Consider the following 24,453-nt stretch of genomic DNA (forward strand, 5'->3'; position numbering starts at 1 on the left):
AAGAGTTCCTTGAGAGGAGTATGCCCATACCAAGGATCATGCCAAAACCGAATGCGTTGACCCTCCCCTGCATCATACCCTACCATCCAAAGAAGCTCTCTGCACCAGCCCTAATGTTCTTCCACATCCCGCATCCATGAGTCCCTCTCACACCTCTAGTACACTACCCCCTCCAGCCACACCATATTTGGTTACTATAACCTGTCTCCATAACCTGTTACTCTCTTTCCCAAAACGCCATAACCAATTTCCAAGCAAGGCTTGGTTAAACAACCCAATCTTCTGGATCCCCAAACCACCAATCTCCACTGGCATGCAAACCTTTTTCCAAGCAACAAATGGATATTTAAAAGTTCCCTCAAAATTCCCACACAGGAAATTCCTCTGAATCCTTTCTAATCTAGTCGTCACAGGTTGAGGGATGGTGAACAAAGATAAAAAATAAGAAGGAAGACTTGAAAGAGTACTTTTTTACACAGTAAGTTTGCCTTTTGATAAATATAAAGGTTTCCAAAAAGCCTCTTCTCCATTTTTATAATAATAGGATTCCAAATTGATGCATCCTTATAGTGAGCCACAAGCGGCATACCCAAATAAGTCATAGGCAGGCTACCCACCCTACAACATTGCAAATGAGCCAGGGTATTCAGATTCCCTACCTCACCTACTAGAACAATCTTACTCTTGCCAACATTAACTTTCGAGCCCGAGATAGCTTCAAAGAAGATCAACACCATCCGAACATATAATTATTATTGTTCCCTGGAAGCATCACAAAACAATATAGTATCATCAGAAAAAAGGAGATGAGAAATATTCAAGCCCCCTTGCATATGGGTCCTAGATAGAAAACCACAAAAGAAAACTGCCCTCCTCTGTTCTATTTAACAACCTGCTCAACACCTCCATTACCAAGAGAAATAAGAGTGGTGACAGGGGATCCCCTTGATAGAGACCACATGAACTACCAAAAATACCCTCTGTAGATCCATTGATAAGAACAAAGAACCTAACTGTAGTAATACAAGCACTCATCCATCTCCCCCCACCTCTCCCCAAAACCCATCCTCTCCATAAGATAAAATAAGGCATTCCAATTCACATGATCATAAGCCTTCTCAATATCCAACATAACAATCATACCAAGAGTACCACTCCTCACTCTACTATCAAAGCATTCATTGGCAATCAAAACCGAATTAAGGATCTGTCTCCCTCCAACAAAGGAATTCTGAGAGTTAGAAATGAGCTTACCCAGAATACTACTAAGTCAATGTGCCAACACCTTAGCCAAGTTTTCTATAGGCTACCCACAAGACTTGGGCAAAAGTCCTTAATATTGATAGCATTGGTCTTCTTAGGGATCAAACATAAGTGGCATTAAGAGAAGACACGTTGTCTATGAAAATCTACCCAAAAAAAAAAAAACCATAATATCACCATCCAGCGCACTCCAACATTTTTGAAAGAAAGCCACAGTAAACCCACATTTTTGAAAGAAAGCCATAGTAAACCCATTAGACCCAAGAACCTTATCACCCTCTCCCACCCTAAGAGCCTCAAGAATCTCCTCCTCCTCAAACTCCCCTCGAGAGAAAGCCTCTCAAACTCATCTAAGCAAGCAAACTCTAACCCACTTCCAAATCCAAAAATAATGGAAAAATTGGATTGACTAGACTACAATATACAGTCCAATTAGATATTCAAGGCACATTTAAGAAATATTTAACATCAGTTAACTAGTAAAGACAAAAAGCCTAAGGTTAGCAAGCACAAGTAGCAATTTTTTTGTACTAGGGTCTTAAAATACGAGTAGCCGACAAATAGTAATATGGAACTATTAGATCAAAAAAATTATGATTTAAATGTGAGAAAAATAAACATAATTGCATCATACCTAGTTGGTTGATGATCCCTGGGAGAATATCTTGCAATTCTGAAACACAAGTTCAAGTCTTAGTTCCTATCCATTGAAGATTATTAAAGAAATAGATGTGCAGCAGTGACAAGTCAGTGGCAAAAGTGCAATGCCCCTTTAAGATCTGATTTAAGGCTTATTATATGACATGAATGAAAATCTGGGAATGATAAGCATAAAGTTAGAAGACCCTCAGCAATATTACAACATTTAAACAGGCCACATACTATTTCAGCAACTCATGTAGACCACATCTAGAAAGAAATAAAGATACATAAAAAGCTAACGAAAAAAGGCAGACATGCATTCTAGAAAATATAAATGGTTGATGAAGAGAATGAGAAATACTTTTTGTTTGAGGAGAACCACTAACAACCCAAGTGTTGGCAGCAATGGAAGCTTGAACTGTGATACAAGATAAAAAAAAAAAAATAAAAAAATTATTAGTCATTGGTTGCCAAAAAGGAAATCAATTATAAAAACATTGGCGGGATAAAAGCATATTTAGGTTAGGAGGTTAACCTTTGGGATTAAGAAACTGGATGACTGCATCATCCTTGAAAATGTTAACTTCTTCAATAGCTGGGATAGTGTTCACCCCAATCCTCTTCAAGGTACTCTGAAGCCTTTTATCATCAGTGGTCGTGGCTCTGTGAATAGCCTTCTTTTTCCTGAGTACAAAAGCACACAAGGCAGTTGTGCCTCAAACTCAAGTTAATGTTTAAATCATATATTATCGTATCCCATATTTGTGCCAATGAGCTCTGACTCAAATAACACTTCCTTCTCCCATAACAAATAGCTGGTATTAAAAAAAAAAAAAAAAAAAAAACCTAATTCCTATTACTGACCAATGTTGTGGTCCACCTATCATTCTATTTGTTTTTACAAAATGAGCAGCTCTTTCTAGTGAAAAATAAACTTTTATGTTTAGTTGATTACGCTACAAAATGAAAGTATACACATTCTATTAAACGAGAAAGAATATCACACCTTCTCATGCTTCCTTTTCCACCAGTACGAACGGCACCAGCCATTTTCATGAGCCTCTCCCTATCCATCTGAGCAGGGAAAAACACTGAATCAATGACAACCCTTTTTCATATAATGTTTTTGGGTCTCAAATATGAATCCTAAGTCCAGCAGAATTGTGAATGAAAGTAAATGTAGGATAAGGGTTTTCAAATAAAAGAAGCTTCTTTTCAACCCAATAAATTAAAGAAAAAGAAAATTAACCAAAACCCTAGCACTTTGCAGATACTGTACCCTGTTAGGCTGCTGAGAAAATTTCAAGAGCCTTTCTTTTTTCTTATATACTGGAAAGAAAAAGAGTAATAGCAATATGGGCTAATATTTCTGTATAAAATGAAACTATTTAACACAGTGAAGAGGCAAAACAAAGAAATGTTAATAAAAGAATCAAACTAAGACAGAAACAACATTAAAAAAAAAAAAAAAAAAAAAAAACCTTTGTTTTGGCAATAAAATATGAAAGGTAGAATAAATATGAAACGAGTAGCAGCAGAAACCGGCAGCAGTACACAGGCAAGAGAAAGAGAGCTCTGTCGGGTCTGAGAGACGAAGATAGGGGATAAATATGCCCTCCTCTACTTGAATGCCTAATTCCTTTTTTACCCTTCCTCCCTCCAATAAACATTATGACCTAACCTAATTCATTTTTGGCCAAAATGCCATTATCCCATATATATTGGGATTACACTTTGGTAGTAATCTTTTCTTTTTTTCTTTTTTTTTTTAGACGCAATGGCAATGATTTTTATTTTTTTTATTTTTTTTTTTTGGGAGGGGGGAATGTTAGTGGGAATGCCTTCAACTCTACAGAGCATCTGGACCTGTCACCAAACAAGTTTTACATTGTCTTTTCAAGGAGATCATGGAGAAGGAGAATGGGGAAAAGGGATTTCATTCACAATCTCAATGTTGTCACAAGAAACCCCAAATTTAACAAAAAACCATTTTCAAACCAATTAATAGATAAACCTTCAAAAGCATCTAATCAAAGGGCTATCCATTTAAATACCTACTCCCATGGGTCGTCTCCAAGGAGAAGCACATCGTTTTCCCTGTCAACACATACAAGCTACAAGCATGATCTAAGAGGGTCTTCAAACTTTCCCTCAATTCCAAACATCTGCTCCAAGTCCTCTTGCGGCTCATATAGCTGCTGAACTGGGAGATGTCTAGTGAGCGCCCAACCGACCCTGATTTATAAACCTATACAAAAACAGTGCATCATCTAGTCAAGACTATTAAGCAAGCAATAGTAATAATAAATTGAAAGACCCAAATTGCTTGCAGCTCATACCTTGACAAAAGTCTGAGATGGGGTTGGTGATCAACTTGCCCTGCACTGTTCAATAACTCAGAGGAGTCTTGCTCTGAACTGTACAGAGAATTCTGAAATCCAGTATCCCCTAATGGCATTGAGGACACATCAGCATCAACTGATGTAGCAAAAGTAGACACAGTGGCACAGAGTAGAAGTCCAGATGAATCAACATGAACACCAAAAGGAATAGGATTCTGAGAATCAGAGTTACAAATTTCTGGCTCTTCAGTAGCATCTTTCCCAGGATAAGGTGAGTGTGACATTGAGTTGGTAAAAGCATCAACCTGGGAATGTGAATACTTTGGAGCCCATGATTGTTGGGGTGACTGCTCAGCTAGCATGGACTGACAAACTCTGGAGAAGTTCAAAATATTGCTACTCCTTCAGGACAAAGTGAACTGACCATGTTTTTTCTAGGGCTAAGGATGCTGAGAACTCTGTAGTTGGATCCATGAAGTCTGCCTTCACAAAGGATGAAGAAATAACATTTGACTGCAGCCTCTGATGCAGCCGATCACTTCAAATATGAAGTGTATTCTGATAGGTATGTTGCTGTTGCCATGCCTGATCCTCTTGTTGGTTGTTAAGTGATTGCTGTATAAGGTGCTGCGGCATGTTCTCTGATAAAACTTGGGTTTGTGCCTGCAGGATATTAAGAGGAACTGCTTGTTCTTGTTGTTGTTGCTGTTGTTGCTGCTGCTGCTGCAACAGTGAAGTATGGCTCCCTGGCTGTTGAAGGAACTGTTAAGGCTTCTGAAATTGCATAACTTGATGTCTTAGGAGATCTGCACTTCCTAGGTTCTGCATGCCATCAGCCAACATGGCTTGGTACCCGTGCTGCTGATTAGGATAATTTGCAAGCCACATTGGGTCCATTCTCTGCCGCATCCAAGGTTACAAACTAACACCTTGAAAATTAAGGGAGTGGAGACCATGCTCTCCAGTTCCCCCTTTAAAAAATCAATAAAAATTAATATTTAATGAAAAATATAGTGTAAAATAAATAATCTAATGTGAGGTATTTTGAAAAGTGAGTATGTAAAACAAAAAAAATAGGTTCTTATGCTAAAATAGACAAAATTTTGCATGAGGTGATTCAAATGATCTAAGATCTTAGCCAAAAATAGCTCTAATCAATTAAAATGCAACTACTTACAAAGACAACCACTTCAGTAAAGGATATTGACCCTTTTTTAAGCCTTTCATTATCCGTTTGGCCAACTTATTATTTGTTAATGTGAGACAAAAAATATGTGATTTTAACAAATTCTTTCAGACGATAGTCTCCCTTGTGTTTTCAAAAAGTATACTTTAGTCCTAGTAAGAGGATAAAATTCAAAATTAATTAATTATAATAAGGATTCAATGTTTGAATGTCCCAATCCCTTATATACGCCCTCCAATAAAACAATGACGTATCATCTACAGATTCCCAAATGTCCTCTAACTTCATATTCACAACCCCTTTCTTTTAAAAAATTTGTTCATAAGTAATTTCCAATATCAAATAACTGAATATGTCTCCATGGCCTTATTTTCTGTGGAGACAAAGATTTCAATTGGTTTGAATTTCTCAAGAGCTTGCTACCTTATTGGCAGCTGAGCTGTGTATACACCAATTCTCATATAGAAGTTGATTTATTCATTTATCTTATCACAGTCAATGTCATCATCACTGTCATCATCATGCCAAGAAAACTTGAGGTGTGTGTCAATTGCAAGCAACATTAACATGATCTCCTCCATAGGCGCATGCGACCTATCTCCAACTACAAATTCAAAAACCACACCATCTACTTCAATCAAGCTGCATCCAGGAAGCTTTCGTACCCTTTTCTCTTCCATTCCCTTTCTTACCTTTGCAACACCATCCCATTGGTTAGCAGAAGCATACATGTTGGAAAGAAGAACATGAACCCCACCATGGTCTAGACTCTGATGAATCAAGTGCTCAACCGTTTCTTTACCCAACTCAACATCTCCATTAACTCTACAAGCATTGAGCAATGCACCCAAAACATAGGAGTCTGGTTCCATGGGCATCTCTCTCACCACCTTCTTTGCCTCTTCTAGCATCCCAGCTCTTCCTAAGAGATCTACCAAACAGCCATAGTGTTGGACCCCTGGCTCCATCCCGTACTCTTCACTCATGATATTGAAAATTCTCATACCTTCATCCACCAACCCCATTCGACTGCATGCACTTAATACACATATAAATGTTACTTCATTAGGAAAAACTCCTTCATTCTTCATCCTAATAAACAACTCTATCGCACTACCACTCTGACCATGATTTGCTAGGCCTGAAATCAAAGAAGTAAAAGCATAAACATCTCTATTTATATTCGGCATCTCATCAAATACTCTACGAGCATTTTCAATGCACCCGCATTTTGCGTACATGTCAATAAGAGCAGTGCCCAACACTCTATCTAATTCCATCCCATTTCTATCCACATATGCATGTATCCACCTTCCCTGATCCAGTGCGCCAAGAAAAGCACACGCAGTGAGTGCACCCACAATGCCAGCATGATTAGGCCGAAACCCAAAAACCTGCATATCATTAAAGAGCTCCAAAGCCTCTTTGAACAAACCAACTTGTGCATACCCAGTTATCATCGCACTCCAAGAAACAGTATTCTTCACAGGCATTTGATCAAACAGTTCCCGTGCAACCACAACTAGTCCCGATTTTACATAACCATTAATCAAAGCAGTCCACGTAATGACATCCCGGTTCACACTCGTATCAAACAACTTACGAGCTGATTCCATGCAGTCACAAGTCGCGTACAAATGGATCAACCCGTTCTGCACAAAGTCATATGATTCCCAGCCAAGCCTGACGACTTGGGCATGGAAAATTTTACCCAATGAGATATCAGAGAGGTGAGCACAAGCTCTAAGGAGAAAAGAGAAAGTATAGTTGTTGGGCAAGAAGCCAATGTGAAGCATATTCTTATAAAGACACACAGCTTTAATGGGTTCATTTTTCTCGGCAAAAGCTCTGACCATGGTGTTCCAAATGAGTTTGGATGGATTGGGTAAATGGTGAAAAAGTTGATAGGCGTGGTTCAAGTCTCCATGGTCGGACACTGCGCAGAAGGAGATGATCTTGGTAGCGGCATGAGGATCCAAAAGGGTGCCTGAAACAGTGAGATGGCATTGGATTTGCTTTACATGCGTCATGGTAAGGCTCAGGCATTGGTCCAACAGGGCAAGGGCTCTCTGAGTACTTGCTTTCATCAGCCCCAATATTTTGGAAAAAAATGGCAGCCTGAAAATTTAAACTTTGCCCCCAACATATCAACAAATTAACAACACATATGATACCGTTTCTCTCTCTTAGTTCTGCCACGCAAGTTTGCATACTCTCATTCTTCCTCTTCCACTGGTCAATCCCTTCCGTTGGTGGCTTGGCATCGCACCTCCGTCGGATCTAGTAGAATCGGCTGAGATATGGTGTTCTCCTCTCTAATCTGAGTTTTTTTTTTTTTCCTCTCTCTGATGTCTCTCTTCTCTGATGATTTCTCTCTCTTCTTTTTGGCACACAGACTCGCTCTATCTGCTGCTGCTGGTCTGAGTCCGGTTCCTTAAAGGAAACCAAGTTCATGAACAACTTGAGGTCAACTCAATAAAAAAGCTCGTTTATGTTTATTTGTTTATAAATAAGTCAATTTTGAGCCTTAGTTTTAGGCTTGTTTGATAAACAAGCTGAGCCCAAGCAAAAAAATTGTTCATGAACAAGCTAGTAAATAATAAGGCTCGATACAAAACATGCCAACTTTGGGCTCGTTTATAACTTGATATATGTTTACTAAATAAACTCATTATTATGACATTACACGTTTTGGAATATTAATTTATAGCTTGTTTATTCTTATATATTTTGGACTGTTAATTTATTTAGATTTGTGAATATTATAGTTGCACAGATGACAAATGTTGATATAAAAATTGTATTTTGAACAATTACTCAAGCTATAGACAATGAATAATGAATGGATGGATTTAATTATGTAAAATTGTAATTTAAACATTTTCTAATCACGGGTGGAATTAGAAGTGATAAAGATAATTTTGCAATATTGGCACTTTCCCATGATAAGGTGAAAAGCGACGGTCTTAAATAACCCCGTCAGCTTCACTTGCTTGGAAACGACAATAGGAAGTCTACAGCTCTACCTTGAAGCTGACGGCAATACCGTGATTGGCAAAATAGGAAGCTGACGTGAAAGAGCTGAAGACTACGTATGAGTCTGACGATTCTGGCGTTGCCTTACTTGGCCTTTATGCATGTGTATATAAGGAAATATCTTATGTTTCACGTTCAATGCTAATCAAGAGGAGTCCTACAAGGAAAGAATTCCGTAAAATACATTTATAGGGACTTCTACAAGGAAAGGACTTCTAAATTAAGGAATAGATGTCAACCCTCTACTACTATAAAAACTCCAAAACCCTCACAAACTAAGGTAAGCATAATTCACCCCAGCTTTGGCACTCTAGAATTGTGAGAAGTTCTAACTTAACCTTCAAATGATATTTGGCCGACACCACACCTATACTCTCTATTAAGTCTTCTCTTTTTGTGTTGTGCAGGTACTATTTTGACCACGTAAGGACCGTGTGACTTACTGTTGATTTTTTGGCATCATCAAGGAGCATTATAAAATGAGCATATTATTTTCTTTTCTTTTCTTTTTGTTTACTTGATTTTTGGTGATAAGCACATGCGATGTTTTTGGATCCCAAGCTAAAAAACTTGACTTGAGCTCAAGTTTAAGCTTGATATTAAGCTCAAGCTTGACTTAACTAATTAATCAAGCCAAACCAAGTCAAGCCAAGCCAAGCTCAAACTTTTTGGCATTCTCACGAGCTCGAGTTCAAACATTGTTTTTAAGCTTGTCTCAAGCTCGAGCCAAGCTTGAGCATTTTATTTTTATTAACAAGTCAAGCTCAAACACACACTACTTGGCAAAGCTTGGCTCATTTACAGCCCTATCTAAGTCTTGACTCTTGACTCTTGTGTTTTGAGTTCATTTGCTTTTTCTTTAATACAGTATTTTAAATTTGGACTCAAGAGAGGGAGGCAAAATTGGACACAACCCGCAAAACCCAACACGACACGACACGACACGAAATTAACAAGTTATGAGTTGAGATTTAATGAGTTAGTGTCATACTCGGGTTGACATAACTGACATATTTAATAAACAAGTTAGGTTAGTGTCCAATTCATGGAATCCATTTGAACTGGATGAACCTTTTTAATTAAATGACAAATTATTAATATACCCTTCAAATCCTAGGTATATAGACTTATTAATTGTTATGATTTATTTTCTTTGACATATTATGATTGATTATTTGTGATATTGAAATATACTTTAGTTTTAAATGATTATTTGTGACACAATTACTTGTTAGTTTTGAATTTTATATTAATTTTTTTTTTTTTGGTTTTTAATAATTCAAATTGGTTAATACTATTTTTTTTTTTTTTCATATACATGCGTCATGGTAAGGCTCAGGCATTGGTCCAACAGGGCAAGGGCTCTCTGAGTACTTGCTTTCATCAGCCCCAATATTTTGGAAAAAAATGGCAGCCTGAAAATTTAAACTTTGCCCCCAACATATCAACAAATTAACAACACATATGATACCGTTTCTCTCTCTTAGTTCTGCCACGCAAGTTTGCATACTCTCATTCTTCCTCTTCCACTGGTCAATCCCTTCCGTTGGTGGCTTGGCATCGCACCTCCGTCGGATCTAGTAGAATCGGCTGAGGTATGGTGTTCTCCTCTCTAATCTGAGTTTTTTTTTTTCCTCTCTCTGATGTCTCTCTTCTCTGATGATTTCTCTCTCTTCTTTTTGGCACACAGACTCGCTCTGTCTGCTGCTGCTGGTCTGAGTCCGGCGCCTTAAAGGAAACCAAGCTGTTCATGAACAACTTGAGGTCAGCTCAATAAAAAGCTTGTTTATGTTTATTTGTTTATAAATAAGTCAAGTTTGAGCCTTAGTTTTAGGCTTGTTTGATAAACAAACTGAGCCCAAGTAAAAAAATTATTCATGAACAAGCTAGTAAATAATAAGGTTCGATATAAAACATGCCGACCTTGGACTCGTTTATAACTTGATATATGTTTACTAAATAAACTTATTATTATGACATTACACGTTTTGGAATGTTAATTTATAGCTTGTTTATTCTTAAAGGAACCAAACTGTTCATGAACAACTCGAGGTCAACTCAATAAAAAAACTCGTTTATGTTTATTTGTTTATAAATAAGCCAAGTTTGAGCCTTTGTTTTAGGCTTGTTTGATAAACAAGCTGAGCCCAAGCAAAAAAATTGTTCATGAACAAGCTAGTAAATAATAGGGCTCATACAAAACATGCCGACCTTGGGCTCGTTTATAACTTAATATATGTTTACTAAATAAACTCATTATTATGACATTACACGTGTTGGAATGTTAATTTATAGCTTGTTTATTCTTATATATTTTGGACTGTTAATTTATTTAGATTTGTGAATATTATAGTTGCACAGATGACAAATGTGGATATAAAAATTGTATTTTGAACAATTACTCAAGCTATAGACAATAAATAATGAATGGATGGATTTAATTATGTAAAATTGTAATTTAAACATTTTCTAATCACGGGTGGAATTAGAAGTGATAAAGATAATTTTGCAATATTGGCACTTTCCCATGATAAGGTGAAAAGCGACGGTCTTAAATAACCCCATCAGCTTCACTTGCTTGGAAACGACAATAGGAAGTCTACAGCTCTACCTTGAAGCTGACGGCAATACCGTGATTGGCAAAATAGGAAGCTAACGTGAAAGAGCTGAAGACTACGTATGAGTCTGACGATTCTGGCGTGGCCTTACTTGGCCTTTACGCATGTGTATATAAGGAAATATCTTGTGTTCCACGTTCAATGCTAATCAAGAGGAGTCCTACAAGGAAAGAATTCCGTAAAATACATTTATAGGGACTCCTACAAGGAAAGGACTTCTAAATTAAGGAATAGATGTCAACCCTCTACTACTATAAAAACTCCAAAACCCTCACAAACCAAGGTAAGCATAATTCACCCCAGCTCTGGCACTCTAAAATTGTGAGAAGTTCTAACTTAACCTTCAAATGATATTTGGCTGACACCACACCTATGCTCTCTATTAAGTCTTCTCTTTTTGTGTTGTGCAGGTACTATTTTGACCACGTAAGGACCGTGTGACTTACCGTTGATTTTTTGGCATCATCAAGGAGCAATATAAAATGAGCATATTATTTTCTTTTCTTTTCTTTTTGTTTACTTGATTTTTGGTGATAAGCACATGCGATGTTTTTGGATCCCAAGCTAAAAAACTTGACTTGAGCTCAAGTTTAAGCTTGATATTAAGCTCAAGCTTGACTTAACTAATTAATCAAGCCAAACCAAGTCAAGCCAAGCCAAGCTCAAACTTTTTGGCATTCTCACGAGCTCGAGTTCAAACATTGTTTTTAAGCTTGTCTCAAGCTCGAGCCAAGCTTGAGCATTTTATTTTTATTAACAAGTCAAGCTCAAACACACACTACTTGGCAAAGCTTGGCTCATTTACAGCCCTATCTAAGTCTTGACTCTTGACTCTTGTGTTTTGAGTTCATTTGCTTTTTCTTTAATACAGTATTTTAAATTTGGACTCAAGGGAGGGAGGCAAAATTGGACACAACCCGCAAAACCCAACACGACACGACACGACACGAAATTAACAAGTTATGAGTTGAGATTTAATGAGTTAGTGTCATACTCGGGTTGACATAACTGACATATTTAATAAACAAGTTAGGTTAGTGTCCAATTCATGGAATCCGTTTGAACTGGATGAACCTTTTTAATTAAATGACAAATTATTAATATACCCTTCAAATCCTAGGTATATAAACTTATTAATTGTTATGATTTATTTTCTTTGACATATTATGATTGATTATTTGTGATATTGAAATATACTTTAGTTTTAAATGATTATTTGTGACACAATTACTTGTTAGTTCTGAATTTTATATTAATTTTTTTTTTTTTGGTTTTTAATAATTCAAATTGGTTAATACTATTTTTTTTTTTTTTTCATTTTGATAAAATTTGATAAACAGGTCGACACAATTGACCCGTTTAATAAATGGGTTTTGTTAAGGTCAAGAAATCTTGACCCGTTTAATAAACATGTCGGGTTTGTGTTGAGCCATATAGTCAGATACTTGTGAGTCGATACAACACGAACCCGACATGCAAACACAAATTGACACCCCTATACTGGACTATGGTTGACTGGCGTTGCTGTTAATCAGACTTATGGGTGGTGTGGAAATAATAATAATTGAGGAAAAAACAAAGGAAAAATTAGTCATTTTGCATGTTGAGGAAAAAAAGATATATTAGTATTAGAATAACTTGAATACAAAAATTTAATTAGATAGTTTGCATTTAAAATGTAATACACACACACATATAATTTGATAGTTACAACAATGGGAAAGAGGATTTTGAACTTTGGTTCTTCTCATAAATGTGATTAGGCAATGTCACTAGGGTCTTAACTCTTAACAATCCATGAGAAAGCTCTACAAATCGACAAATCATGTATGAAATTCCTTTTATGAGATCACATTTTGAAAATTTTGTGAACAGATGTAAAAATTATGGGAAAAGATTGGGAGAAATGGGGAAAGTTTTAGGAAAGGTCATTTGGAAGGATAGGGAAATTGTCTTGATTTTTTACCCAAAGCTATGTTTGTATTGAGCAACAGTGTCATTTTCTCTCTATAGAGATGGTTATTCCATTTTGCATTTGGTGATATGTCTCCCTTTGGCACATCATCAACTTCAAGACTGTGGGCTATTAAAAAACTCATATTACGAGTGCTTATATGACATTTAATAATACCAAGCATGGATGGAATGCCATTTTTCCAAAAGCTAAGTACTCATCAAGAGTATAAATCTGAATTTTAAAACATTAAAGCATTAGCAGCGGGGGTGTAAAGCCCTCCAAATTGCTATTTTCAACCTAAACCATTAAAAACATGCAAAAACTGGATTATTATATTTAAAAAATTATACCAACCTATTACAGTAATTTGGTACTTTTTCAAATTACTATTCATAGTTGGTAAACTTAAATTCCAATATTTTATTAACTCTCACTCTCTTTCTTTTATGACTCTCCCTCTTCTCTCTCTATTCTCTTTATTTATCTTCTCTATCTCTTCACATTTTTGGTTGGTTCAATCAATGGCTAGGTTTTAGTGGCGAGTCTTTTCGGTGGTTGCTAGGTTTGGATTGGTGGTGGGATTTGGTGGTAGCTGGGTTTTAGTTTCAATGGTGGAGTTGAATTGGTGACTGGGTTTCAGTGGTATTTGGGTTTTAGTTTTGGTGATGGAGTTTAATCGGTGTCTGGGTCTCGTTGGTGGAGTTGAATCAATTGCTGGGCTGGGATTGGTGGTGGTAGTTTCAATGGTTGGTGGGTTGAGATATGTGGCTCGGTTTTGGTGGTGGGTCATTTCATTATTTATTGTGTGTGGTGCAACGGTGGTGGGTTTGGTGGCAGTGGTTGTTGGGTTGGGATTTTGGTTGTAAGGGATGATGGTTGCTTGTAGGAGAGAGAGAGAGAGAGAGAGTAAATAAATAATAATAAAATAAGATTTAAATAAAGTGGTAAAAAAATAGAATTTGGAAATTAAGAGCATCCACATCAATGGTGTTAAATATCTATTTTAATACTCCAAACACCCATTATCCAACATCAATGGTGCTAAACTTAAAAAATTTTACCAATCTATAACAGTGAACTACTAGTAGTACCAACTCAATATAGTGAGCTACTACTAGTATTATATTATTTCTATTTCTCCCTCTCAATATTAAATTAGTTTTTTCTTTCTCTCCCCATTCCCTCACTCTCTCCTTTCTCTTTATCTCTCTCAAGTCAATTCTCTCTCTCTCCTCTATTGATTCCTCTCCTTTCTTGCCTCTCACAGCAAAATGGTGATAATGGCTTTGAGATCAATGTGCGACGACGTGTGGTGGTTGTTGAGATTGGCATTGACATTTTGAATTCTTGGGTTTGGGTTGTTCTAGCATTCAAGTTTGGTGCATTGTGGTTGGGATTTTTTTGGTGGGTTATGGGTTTTGTGAGTTGTGGATTGCTGGGTTTTGGGGTTAGTTTAGCATGGACAGTGATGGCGCTGGGGTCATTATGTTAGTGCTAGGTGTGGCAAAGGGTAGCGGTTGTGCTTGGTTATTTTACTAGGTGGTAGGGATAGGGGTGGGAGTGGTTGCGGTTGTGGCTGTGGCTTGTGGTTGTGGTGGGTCGTCGATTAGCTTTTGGTGTGGTTAGGTTTCGGTGGAGTTGTGGTTTGTGTGGTAGTTTTTGGCTTATTTGGGTCACTAGGTTGTGATGTGGTTGGTGGCGGTGTGGTTGTGGTATGGATGGTGGGTTTGTGGTGGTTGGATTTTTTTTTTTTTTTTTTAATTATAGTTACGAAGGTTTTGGGTGGGTTTGATATGGAATTTTTTTGGGACAGTGAATTTATGACCATGGGTTGTGGCGACTGGTTTTGCTAGTAGTGGGTTGTGCATGATGGCTGTGAGTGGTTGTTATTGCTACAAAGAAGAGAGATTGAGACAAAGAGGAAGAGAAAGAAATAGAAATAGATATAAATAAATATAAATAAATAAAGAATATTTAAATGAAGTGGTAAAATAATAAAATCTTTAATATTGGAAGTATTGTAAAGTGAAGTGTTAAAATAGATAAAATGTCGTTTTGAGTTGCTAAAAGTTAACTTTTTAGCACCACTACTGTAATTGCTCACATGCAATTGTTGAGGACAAATTTTTCACACCACATGGCTTCATTTCATTGGCGACCCGCACCACGTTAACACTATCATGGATTTTGGAAAAATCTTTTCTAAAGCCCAAAAGAACCCATATTTACACAAAAAGGATTTTTTTTTTTTTTTTTTAATTATAGTTACGAAGGTTTTGGGTGGGTTTGATATGGAATTTTTTTGGGACAGTGAATTTATGACCATGGGTTGTGGCGACTGGTTTTGCTAGTAGTGGGTTGTGCATGATGGCTGTGAGTGGTTGTTATTGCTACAAAGAAGAGAGATTGAGACAAAGAGGAAGAGAAAGAAATAGAAATAGATATAAATAAATATAAATAAATAAAGAATATTTAAATGAAGTGGTAAAATAATAAAATCTTTAATATTGGAAGTATTGTAAAGTGAAGTGTTAAAATAGATAAAATGTCGTTTTGAGTTGCTAAAAGTTAACTTTTTAGCACCACTACTGTAATTGCTCACATGCAATTGTTGAGGACAAATTTTTCACACCACATGGCTTCATTTCATTGGCGACCCGCACCACGTTAACACTATCATGGATTTTGGAAAAATCTTTTCTAAAGCCCAAAAGAACCCATATTTACACAAAAAGGCGTCAAAGCTCATGATTCAAGCTTATAGCACATCATCTCATTTTTTGGCTCATGATCCAAGCTCATAAGTCTCATTGGGGAAATTTTGGGAGTTGTGGTTTAGAGGGTCAAGAAGTATGTTCAGTAAAGCTCCAGTGGTTCGAAGTTGATAAAGGAAAGCATTTTGCTTGGCATGTCTTCCCTAATTCCCTGAACTCTAACAGGTCAGTGTGCAATAGGTAACATTTAGTAAGCCACTCATATCACATAACACTTAAAATGATAAAACTCTCCATGCTCTTTACATAAAAATTAATGTTCATCATATAATATAAGTTTAAAAATGTGATTATAGTATTTTATATAAATTATATTATTCTCATCTAAATCAATTCCAAGCATATGGCTAAATATATATTAATATCTCATATCTAGCATTAAACGCTCGCCTTACTCTCCAAGATCTGGTTAAAATACAAAAAGACCTTAATTACATCTCTAAAATTTCATCAAATATCAACCAACTGGTCTATTACTTACCAAAATTATATATGGACTAAACGCATAATTTTCTAAAAGAGAAAACTTAACCAAAATACCAACAGTAACTCCAGCGGAAGCTGCAAACAACTCCAGCAAAAGTTGTCTTGCAAAAACAGCTCTAGCAGAAGCTGCAAACAGCTCCAGCAGAAGCAGAAATAGCTTCTGCAGAAACAGCTTTTGCAAAAGTTGCAACAGCTCCAACACATTCTACAGTGGCTCCAGCTATGGTATCAGAAATAAAAAGATCTCATAAAGATTATTTTACCATTTTTAGCCAAACCATGAATTTAATGCCAAATATTTTCCCTTCAAGCAAAGGATCTCATTCAGATGGCATCATTTGATAGCTCACAGCTGTGACTAACAACTGTAACAGTTGTGACAGCACCATTAAGTCTATAACTTTGCTTCTTTTGGCTAAAAAACAAAATCCCACTAATGTGACCACTTACATTGTCAAAGATTTTTCCTTATTTGCTGAATTTTCCTTCAACTAGTCCTGATCTAGTTACATATTTAGCTCTATATAAAGAGGACCAAGCTACACTCTAAAAGGAGGGATCCATCCCTCTCTCATCTTTAATATTCTGAAACTCCATTCATTTTGCTGCCATATCTCTAAAAGATCTCCATATCTTTCTTCATCTCTCTTACAAAATCTCTCTTCATAGATAACAACACAACACACATATTACAACACACCATTATCCATTGCTATCTATCTCTCCCACACTTAAATATTCTGAAACTTCATCATTTTGTTGCCCAAAAACACATCTCCATCTCATTCTTTATTTCTCATACAAAATCCTCCTTCTTAGAAAGCAACATTACCCATGACATAACACAAAAATCACTCCAGCAGCAGCTATAATCTCATATATTTACTACATTTAACCTTCATATTATTTATCTCACACTTCCATATATTTTACAAACACATTCCTCACAAAATACCCATACATACTTCTCATATATCTTCAAACACCATATATATATATATATATATATACTTCTTACCATCTCCACACATCCTAAAACATACGAAACACTCTTTCAAGAACGCATTACAAAAGCTTTTTCTCATGGAAGGCATATGAACATCAATACTAAGGCCTTTTTCTTAAAAGGTACAAAGACTTCATATTAAAGTCATTCTCATTGAAGACATACATTTCTAATACTTAAAGCTATTTTTATGAAAGACACAAACTTATGAAATTAAAAGCCCTTCTTATGAAAGACAATATCACTCATACTTGACTAAAAACTAAAAGAGCATTACATGGGAAAAATCATTTAAGTGCATGATTAAGGGGACAGACAAACTTAACCAACCGATACACACGGCTGGACATGCTCTCTCTCCCTCCAGTTGCACCCATTTTTCTCTTTCAAACATGAAGTCACCATGAAAGGATTCACTTCATCATGCTATTGAAATGTTAAGCCCATTGATGTGATACGGCTGGAGCTACAAAATATGAAGATAATTCATTATATTTTTGTCTTCAAATATATTATTAAGTATATTTTATTCATTATCATTATATCACTCGACTAATATTATTATACCGCTGGACTTATTTTCTCATGTTGCTGAAATGTTAAGTCCAATGATGTTATACAGTTGGAGCTACAAAATATGAAGGTTATCAGCTCAATAACACTATACGGCCCGAGCCACAAGTCATAAAAAGAATTAAGTGCTGCTATACAGCTGGAGTCAGAAATATAAAAGATAAGTCAATGTTTTCTCCATCTTTGAAATTACGTATTTAAGTATATGTTAATTCATTATTATTTTACTGCTGGATGCAAATTATTTTAATATCATCTCACTATTTAATAAACATGATCTCACTAATACTTCATTAATAAATATACATATTAATAAATTGATCTATCACTATCGCACATATATTATTTGGACATAAACCACCGTTGGACACATATTTTTTGGAAATGAACTACTATTGTCGGACATACCTTATTATGTTGAACATGAACAATGAACTGCAACTAGACATAGACTATTGAACTTATCCCATTGTTGGACATTTGACACCTAATTAATTATTTTCTGACATTGGACATCACTTAATATACATAGTAATAACGTATCAACTTACCATCTGATCAAAGCTATCATGCTAAGCATATCATTTATTTATTCCAACTATTATTATGATTCTAAGACTTTGGGTTTCATCTATTTTGTAGGCTTAAAAATACACCGAAAGCCATTGGTCTATGAGGCCCGATGTCGAGTTTCGGGTTGAACTCCCTAAAACAAATCCTGGCTTAGCAAAGTCACACTTCCAGTAAGAGACACGTGACTACGTGCAAAAAAACTGCCCTAACAACAGTCAAGTTGGTCCAAGTTATTTTTAATTTATGCCATTTTAGGTCCAAATCTATTACAATATACCATTCCAATTTACAATCCACAATCTCTCCCAAAAAAAAAAAAAAGAAATTTACAATACACCCAAATATAGAATGACATTTTGGCCAGAAATGAATTAGGGCCTAATGTTTACTGGAGGGTAAAAAAGGAATTGGGCACTCAAGTAGAGGAGGGCATATTTATCCCCAGCTTCATCTGTCAATCCGAGGTCGCTCTCTTTCTCTTGCCTGTGTACTGCCGCGGCGGCCTTTTGCTGCTTTTCGTTTCATATTCTACATTTTATATTTTGTTACCAAAACAAAGGTATTTTTTTTTTAAATTTATTTAATGTTGTTTCTGTATTAGGTTTTCTGTCTTAGTTTGAATTTTACACATTTACTAACATTTCTTTGTTTTGCCTCTTCACTGTGTTAAATAGTTTCATTTTATACAGAAACTTTAGCCCATATTGCTATTACTCTTTTTCTTTCCAGTATCTACAAAACGCTAGGGTTTTGGTTAATTTTCTTTTTCTTTAATTTATTGGGTTGAAAAGAAGCTTCTTTTATTTGAAAACCCTTATCCCCCAATTACTTTCATTCACAATTTTGTTGGACTTAGGATTCAGATTTGAGACCCAAAACATTATGTGAAAAAGGGTTGTCATTGATTCAGTGTTTTTCCCTACTCAGATGGATAGGGAGAGGCTCATGAAAATGGCTGTTGCTGTTCGTACTGGTGGAAAAGGAAGCATGAACAATCCACAATCTCTCCCCAAAAAAAAAAAGAAATTTACAATACACCCAAATATAGAATGACATTTTGGCCAGAAATGAATTAGGGCCTAATGTTTACTGGAGGGTAAAAAAGGAATTGGGCACTCAAGTAGAGGAGGGCATATTTATCCCCAGCTTCATCTGTCAATCCGAGGTCGCTCTCTTTCTCTTGCCTGTGTACTGCCGCGGCGGCCTTTTGCTGCTTTTCGTTTCATATTCTACATTTTATATTTTGTTACCAAAACAAAGGTATTTTTTTTTTAAATTTATTTAATGTTGTTTCTGTATTAGGTTTTCTGTCTTAGTTTGAATTTTACACATTTACTAACATTTCTTTGTTTTGCCTCTTCACTGTGTTAAATAGTTTCATTTTATACAGAAACTTTAGCCCATATTGCTATTACTCTTTTTCTTTCCAGTATCTACAAAACGCTAGGGTTTTGGTTAATTTTCTTTTTCTTTAATTTATTGGGTTGAAAAGAAGCTTCTTTTATTTGAAAACCCTTATCCCCCAATTACTTTCATTCACAATTTTGTTGGACTTAGGATTCAGATTTGAGACCCAAAACATTATGTGAAAAAGGGTTGTCATTGATTCAGTGTTTTTCCCTACTCAGATGGATAGGGAGAGGCTCATGAAAATGGCTGTTGCTGTTCGTACTGGTGGAAAAGGAAGCATGAGAAGGTGTGACATTCTTTCTTGTTCAATAGAATATGTACAACTTCATTTTGTAGCTTAATCAACTAAAAAAAGTTTATTTCTCACTAGAAAGAGCTGCTCATTTTATGGTCAGTAATAGGAAGCATTTTTTTATTCTTTCCTTTTTATTTGATTCAATACCAGCTATTGTTATGGGAGGAGGAAGTGTAATTTAAATTATCCTATAATTGTTTTAGATTATAAACCGTTAGGATTTAATTTAATAAACATTCTGAAGAGATTCTCCAAGTGTCATTCTTCTCATTCAAAATATGATATCAGAAAGATTAATCATTTTGTACTATTAATTTTCACAAAAGCTACATAATGTTTTTGTTTGTCCCTTTTGTATGTAAGTTTAGTTGAGTTTGATGAGCCTCTGTCTTGTGTGCTTTTGTACTTAGAAAAAAGAAGGCTATTCACAGAGCCACGACCACTGATGATAAAAGGCTTCAGAGTATATTCAAGAGGATTGGGGTGAACACCATCCCGGCTATTGAAGAAGTTAACATTTTCAGGGATGATGCTGTCATTCAGTTTCTTAATCCCAAAGGTTAAACTCATAATCTAAATATGCCTTTAGGATTGTGTAGCCTAAGCTTTTTACCCCACCAATGTTTTTGTAATTGCTTTTCTATTTGGCAACCAATGACTAATAAATATATATATATATATATTTTTTTTTTATCTTGTATCCCAGTTCAAGCTTCCATTGCTGCCAACACTTGGGTTGTTAGTGGTTCTCCTCAAACAAAAAGTATTTTCTAATTCTCTACTTCTACCGCTTATATTTGCTAGAATGCTTGTCTGCCTTTTTCTTTTGGTGGCTTTTTCTGTATATTTATGTTTTTCAAGATGTGGTCTACATGAGTTGCTGAAATGGTAGGTGGCCCATTTAAATGTTGTAATATTGCTGAGGGTCTGCTAACTTTATGCTTAGCATTCCCAGATTTTCATTCATGTCACTGATTTGTCGCTGCTGCACATCTATTTCTTTGATAATTTTCAATGGAAAAGAACTAAGACTTGAAATTGTGTTTCAGAATTGCAAGATATTCTCCCAGGGATCATTAACCAACTAGGTATGATGCCATTATGTATATTTTCCTTGCATTTAAATCATAATGTTTTTGTTCTAATAGTTCCATATTAGTATTTGTCAGCTACCTGTATTTTGAGACCCCATTACAAACACATTGTTTCTTTGGCTTGCTAACCTAAGGCTTTTTGTCTTTACTAGTTAACTGACGTTAAATATTTCTTAAATGTGCCTTGAATATCTAATTGGTTTGTATATAGTAGACTAGTCAATCCAATTTTCCCTTTCTTTTTGGATTAGAAAGTTATGCATGCCCATTGCCTATTGTGGATGTTTTTGCACAATATAATTAGGTAGGTAGATGCTAGTTGCAATAGAGAAAAAATGTGAAACCAGGGCATTGATATCCACTACAAGAAGGAACAATTGCAAAAGAGAAAAGCATGAAAATCCAGGGCATCCACTACAGGAACTTTATGTCTGTTATCCGTTTCCCGTGAAGTCAAAATCCCCAAGATCCAATTTCATAATCTTCTTTCTGAAATCTGAACTTAAAAAATCAAAGATGGTGAATCCAAATGATAAAATCTTCAGCTTTTGACTCACGATTTTTAAACAATGAGATTTATGGTTTTCATTTCAAAATCCTGCAAGAAGTTGCTGGTGGATGTGTTCAAATGTTGGCAATGTGTGTACAGTGTTCCCCTCACCCTCCCACCCCCCAAACAAAAAATCTTGGCTTGAGAATGTCCCAAACAATTCTGCCTGAGGGATTCGTAACCGACTTGTGGACTGTTATTGAGCAAAGTAGTTTAAATATTATTTTGTGTGTCATTGATTGCCAGCACTCTTCCATCTTTGTTGACCACAGAAGCTCTACCTCTGCTGATGTCAAACAGCTCACACAGAAAATTATACCATTTTTATGTTGTTGGAGTTTTTAAACGGGAAATGTCTCTTTTATTCAATAATCTATGCTTATGTGATTCAAATGAAGAGTATTAACAGCATAAGTAAGAGTAATATAAAATAAATATTCCACTGCCAATCTTTGATTGATTGATTGTGGAAATGAGGCTATTTTAACCCAAGGAGTTATATTAATTTTATAAGATTATATGGCTGCAGGACATTATTTAGATGGAAATTACTTTTTTCTAGTAGTCTTGACAGAAACTAATTCTATGGGCTTTCGGGAAATGAATTTGTTGTGTTTTGTTATCTCAATCCAGTTGACTAACTTGCATTGACATATATGGGTTTCAATTTGTAGGCCCAGATAACTTGGACAACCTAAGGAAGCTGGCGGAGCAGTTTCAGAAGCAGCAGCCACCTGCTGGTGCACAAGCAACGCAAGAAGAAGATGATGATGAAGTCCCAGAGCTTGTTGCTGGTGAAACCTTTGAAACTGCTGCAGAAGATGGTCATACTCATACTTCTTAGGCTGGTTGTATGAATTATTTCCAATATCAATTTTAATACTTTGCTGGGCATTTTTTCCCCTTATGGCCTTCAGCTCTTGTGATAGTCACTTTTTTTGATCTGTGTTGTTGAATCCAGAGAAAGAATTGTAGCTTGTATGAGACCTATTACATCGTTTGAATGACAGTTTTTATCAAGTCATGCTGCCCCTCCATAAACTCTATGATGCACCAATACGGGTACGGGGATACAACATTTTTTCAAAAATCTAGGATACGTTACATCAGGGATATGGCAATTTATTAATTAATTAATGTTTATTTTTAGGTATATTTAAATATTTCTGTACATAATTTATGTTTATTTTTAGTTTTAAAATTAAGTAATAATATCATTAAAATGCTTGAAAACATATCTAAAATTAATTTAAAGGCAAGACTAAACAACAAACAAGTACAATGACATTATAAAATGTTGTCTCAAATACAAACCAAGGGTTCAAATAAACAAACACACAGAAAGTGTTGTTTAAAGTACAAACAAAGAGTTCAAAGTTTCAAATAAACTACATTCAATCTCAAACAAAAAAAGAAGACAAGACTTCAAGATGATCATATAACAACATCATCTTCTTCAACATTTGTATCAAGCATAACCTCCAACTCCCGCTCATCTAGTGATAAAAATGCAATTTCAAGCAACCCAGATCCTCTAAATGGTTCATCCCAAGAATCACCAATAATGTCTCACTTTTGAGATTTTCCTTTACATTCTGTTTGTTTCAGCATTAACGTTTTCTAGAAAATAGTTTATTTTCCAAAAAGTATTTTTTGGAAAACTATTTTATTTTCTGGTGTTTGGTAATGACATTGAAAATGAGCTTGAGAATGTTTTCTAGTGTTTGGTATGCAATTTTTTTTTCTTTTATAATTTAAAACATGTGTATTATGTAAACCAACTAACGTAATCAATTTCCCCCTCAAAAAAAAAAACTAATGTAACTAATATAAATAAAAAACTAAGAATGAATTTGGTTTTCATACTAAAATTTTGACAATAGATACCGTCAAAATTAGTTATCAAATTTTCATGATCTTTACACTCTATTTGTTTCAGCATTAACATTTTCTGGAAAATAGTTCATTTTCCAAAGAGTATTTTCTGGAAAACTATTTTATTTTCCGGTGTTTGGTAACAACATTGAAAATGAGCTTGAGAATGTTTTCTGGTGTTTGGTATGCAATTTTTTTTTCTTTTATAATTTAAAACATGTGTATTATGTAAACCAACTAACGTAATCAATTTCCCCTTCAAAAAAAAAAAAAAAAAAAAAAAAAAAAAAACAACAAACAAACAAACAAACAAATGTCACCAATATAAATAAAAAACCAAGAATGAATTTGGTTTTCATACTAAAATTTTGACAATAGATACCGTTAAAATTAGTTGTCAAATTTTCATGATCTTTACCACTCATCTTGCTCATTTATATGAACAGTAACATGTACACACACACACACACATATGAACTGTACATACATACAGAGTCGGAAATAATATTTTAAAAAAACAAGAAAAATGCTACATCAACAACATTTTTCGCAACACTTTCATAATAAATCCTAAATGGTAGGTTGTTACAGACTGTTATTAATGACAAAAATTAATTTCAATGGTGAATTCAAATTAAAATCAGTAACAAATTAACACATAGGATTTATTGTGAAAATATTGTGAATGTAGTACTTCTCAAATATTTAAAAAAAAAATACACAAAAAAATCACTACATTCTTCAGAAGTCAAGTTGGCAAACTTTAACTAGTT

At 35.2% G+C, this 24,453-nt stretch overlaps 3 protein-coding genes and 1 long non-coding RNA gene across 5 annotated transcripts; 2 read left to right on the plus strand and 2 right to left on the minus strand.

Moving 5' to 3' along the window:
* Positions 1-1,897: 1,897 nt before the first annotated feature.
* Positions 1,898-3,584, minus strand: LOC112006630 (nascent polypeptide-associated complex subunit beta; the record flags this gene model as incomplete). 2 transcript variants are annotated; one of them, XM_065759684.1, is given in 5 exon segments in its annotated part: positions 1,898-1,936; positions 2,267-2,323; positions 2,441-2,589; positions 2,912-2,979; positions 3,387-3,584. In XM_065759684.1, coding segments are annotated over 5 exon segments (502 nt in total), but the record flags the coding sequence as incomplete, so codon positions are not given.
* Positions 3,585-3,714: 130 nt separating this feature from the next.
* On the minus strand, positions 3,715-7,880 carry LOC112006653 (pentatricopeptide repeat-containing protein At5g66520). Its single transcript, XM_024038958.2, has 3 exons — positions 5,857-7,880; positions 4,245-5,218; positions 3,715-4,153 (listed from the first exon to the last, which is right to left on the minus strand). Exon 1 carries the CDS (start codon positions 7,518-7,520, stop codon positions 5,907-5,909), a length of 1,614 nt encoding a protein of 537 aa, XP_023894726.1. The 5' UTR covers positions 7,521-7,880; the 3' UTR covers positions 3,715-4,153; positions 4,245-5,218; positions 5,857-5,906.
* Positions 7,881-18,723: 10,843 nt separating this feature from the next.
* On the plus strand, positions 18,724-19,451 carry LOC136061656 (uncharacterized). The gene is made up of 2 exons (XR_010623496.1): positions 18,724-19,015; positions 19,384-19,451. It is a non-coding gene; the product is annotated as an uncharacterized LOC136061656 (long non-coding RNA).
* A 130-nt stretch (positions 19,452-19,581) lies between these two features.
* On the plus strand, positions 19,582-22,829 carry LOC112006651 (nascent polypeptide-associated complex subunit beta). The gene is made up of 6 exons (XM_024038956.2): positions 19,582-19,716; positions 20,085-20,152; positions 20,572-20,720; positions 20,868-20,924; positions 21,211-21,249; positions 22,480-22,829. Exons 2-6 carry the CDS (start codon positions 20,085-20,087, stop codon positions 22,647-22,649), a joined length of 483 nt encoding a protein of 160 aa, XP_023894724.1. The 5' UTR covers positions 19,582-19,716; the 3' UTR covers positions 22,650-22,829.
* Positions 22,830-24,453: the final 1,624 nt, after the last annotated feature.

Source organism: Quercus suber, unplaced genomic scaffold (genome assembly GCF_002906115.3).
Source record: "Quercus suber isolate HL8 unplaced genomic scaffold, Cork oak 2.0 scaffold_338, whole genome shotgun sequence".
Classification (NCBI taxonomy): Eukaryota; Viridiplantae; Streptophyta; class Magnoliopsida; order Fagales; family Fagaceae; genus Quercus; species Quercus suber.